The sequence below is a fragment of the Fulmarus glacialis genome, unplaced genomic scaffold, assembly GCF_000690835.1.
Source record: "Fulmarus glacialis isolate BGI_N327 unplaced genomic scaffold, ASM69083v1 scaffold23887, whole genome shotgun sequence".
Lineage (NCBI taxonomy): Eukaryota > Metazoa > Chordata > Aves > Procellariiformes > Procellariidae > Fulmarus > Fulmarus glacialis.
This window is the reverse complement of record NW_009225426.1, coordinates 1-1,802: the sequence shown is the minus strand read 5'-3', so window position 1 is coordinate 1,802 and position 1,802 is coordinate 1. Positions and strand designations below refer to the sequence as shown.

The window sequence follows — 1,802 nt, the reverse complement described above, 5'->3', positions numbered from 1 at the left end:
GCTGGGAGTGGTCCCCATCTCGGCGCCGCAGCTGGAAGCTGGTGGAGTTGAGGTGGAGGAAGACATCAGCGGTGCTGTCCTGGCGCAGGCAGCGGCCCCGGCCTTGGCACAGCGCCGTGCTGCAGAGCTGTGCCGCCGTCGTGACATTCACGATGTAGCGGCCCAGGTCCCCCTCCAGGTAGTTCTTGATGATCTGGCATGAGTCCTGGGGAAAGGGGGGCATCAGGGGCATATGGGGGTGCTCCAAGGAAAGAAGCACCCCAGATGGAGAGGGCACCCCTGGCGCAGGCAGCGGCCCCGGCCTTGGCACAGCGCCGTGCTGCAGAGCTGTGCCGCCGTCGTGACATTCACGATGTAGCGGCCCAGGTCCCCCTCCAGGTAGTTCTTGATGATCTGGCATGAGTCCTGGGGAAAGGGGGGCATCAGGGGCATATGGGGGTGCTCCAAGGAAAGAAGCACCCCAGATGGAGAGGGCACCCCAGCCTCAAGCCGCTGCCTCTGTGGGCGCTGGTCCCCCTCTGTGGGCAGGTGACTCCCCACCCGTCAACTGCCACCCCAGGGGCACACTGACCCCAAACCTACCCGATTTTTGGTGTAGTCCGTGTCGCCCCAGAAAATGGCCCCAGCTGCACCCAGCGCCGCACTCTCTCCGATGGTGGAGATCAGGTCTGGCTGCAGGGACAGACCCCAGTTAGTGCCCACAGACCCCACACAGCACTCACACCTCCCAGCATGGTGCACCCCAAAGAGCTCGCTGCGGGGTCAGGGAGGCAAGACCCATCCCTGCTCCAGGCCATGGGAAGAGGTGACTGTCCCAGGTCCTTGGGGACGAGGCTCCCCACCACCACCCTCCTCCTCAGAGGCTAAGCCAGCACAGCACAAGGGCTGTGGGCTCACGTACCCCAGGGTCCCAGCTGCCGGGACCCAGGAGTCCTGCGGCACCTCCCAGGCACTTCCCTGGTGATGGTGACCACTGGTGCCGGTCCTGCTGCCAGACACCTTGCCCGTAACGGCAGGGGTGTTTGTGGCACCCCATCATCCATCCATGCAGAGGCTGAGCTGGGGGTCCCCACACCGTGACCCTCCCTTGGAGGGAGGAAGGCAGGGCCAGGCACCCCTCCTGGTCCCCAGGGCCAGCCCCATGCCAAAGGATGCTACCCCCCACCCCACGTGGGGACAGCCAAACCACGGGGTGCTGGTAACACCATCAGAGCAGCCACCAACCTCCAGAGCCATTCCACTCTGTGGACTGGGATGGGACACAGACAGAGGGACCACCTTGGCTGACCCCAGAGCCCAGGTGGCAGGGCTTGGGACAATGACGTCCCGGTGGCACAGCCCTACCTGGCTAAGCACATCCAGCTTGCGGATGTAGGTGGGCCGGGTGTAGACAAAGACGGGCAGGGAATAGCCGTCGTGGTGCTGCTGGGAGATGCGCATGGCCTCCATCACCCGCGCCCGCACGAACTTGCGGCTATTGGGGGTGGATGCCAGGAGCAGGTCGAGGTAGATGGAGGGGTAGAGGGCCGTGCTCTCCCTCCAGAGCCATGCCAGCTGGTCATTGCGTGTCTTCTCCACGTCCGGGCACTGCCCGGTGTAGCTCTCCTTGTTCTTGCTGTAGTCATGGTTGTAGCAGTCGGGGAAGAGGTAGTACCCCCAAAGCTGCTTGGGGCGGAAGCTCTTGGCCACACGCAGGGTGCTCACCATGAACTGCTGGGCAGCCGACTCGAACTCGAACACCGCCTGCTTGCTCACCTCCTCATGGGACCAGGTGGGCTGCCGCTGGTGCACCAGCTGCCGAG

At 64.5% G+C, this 1,802-nt stretch overlaps 1 protein-coding gene across 1 annotated transcript; it reads right to left on the bottom strand.

Moving 5' to 3' along the window:
- Positions 1–4: 4 nt before the first annotated feature.
- LOC104080180 (hyaluronidase-2-like) lies at positions 5–1,794 on the bottom strand (the record flags this gene model as incomplete). The annotated part of the gene is made up of 3 exons (XM_009582482.1): positions 1,345–1,794; positions 583–672; positions 5–205 (listed from the first exon to the last, which is right to left on the bottom strand). Coding segments are annotated over exons 1-3 (654 nt in total), but the record flags the coding sequence as incomplete, so codon positions are not given.
- Positions 1,795–1,802: the final 8 nt, after the last annotated feature.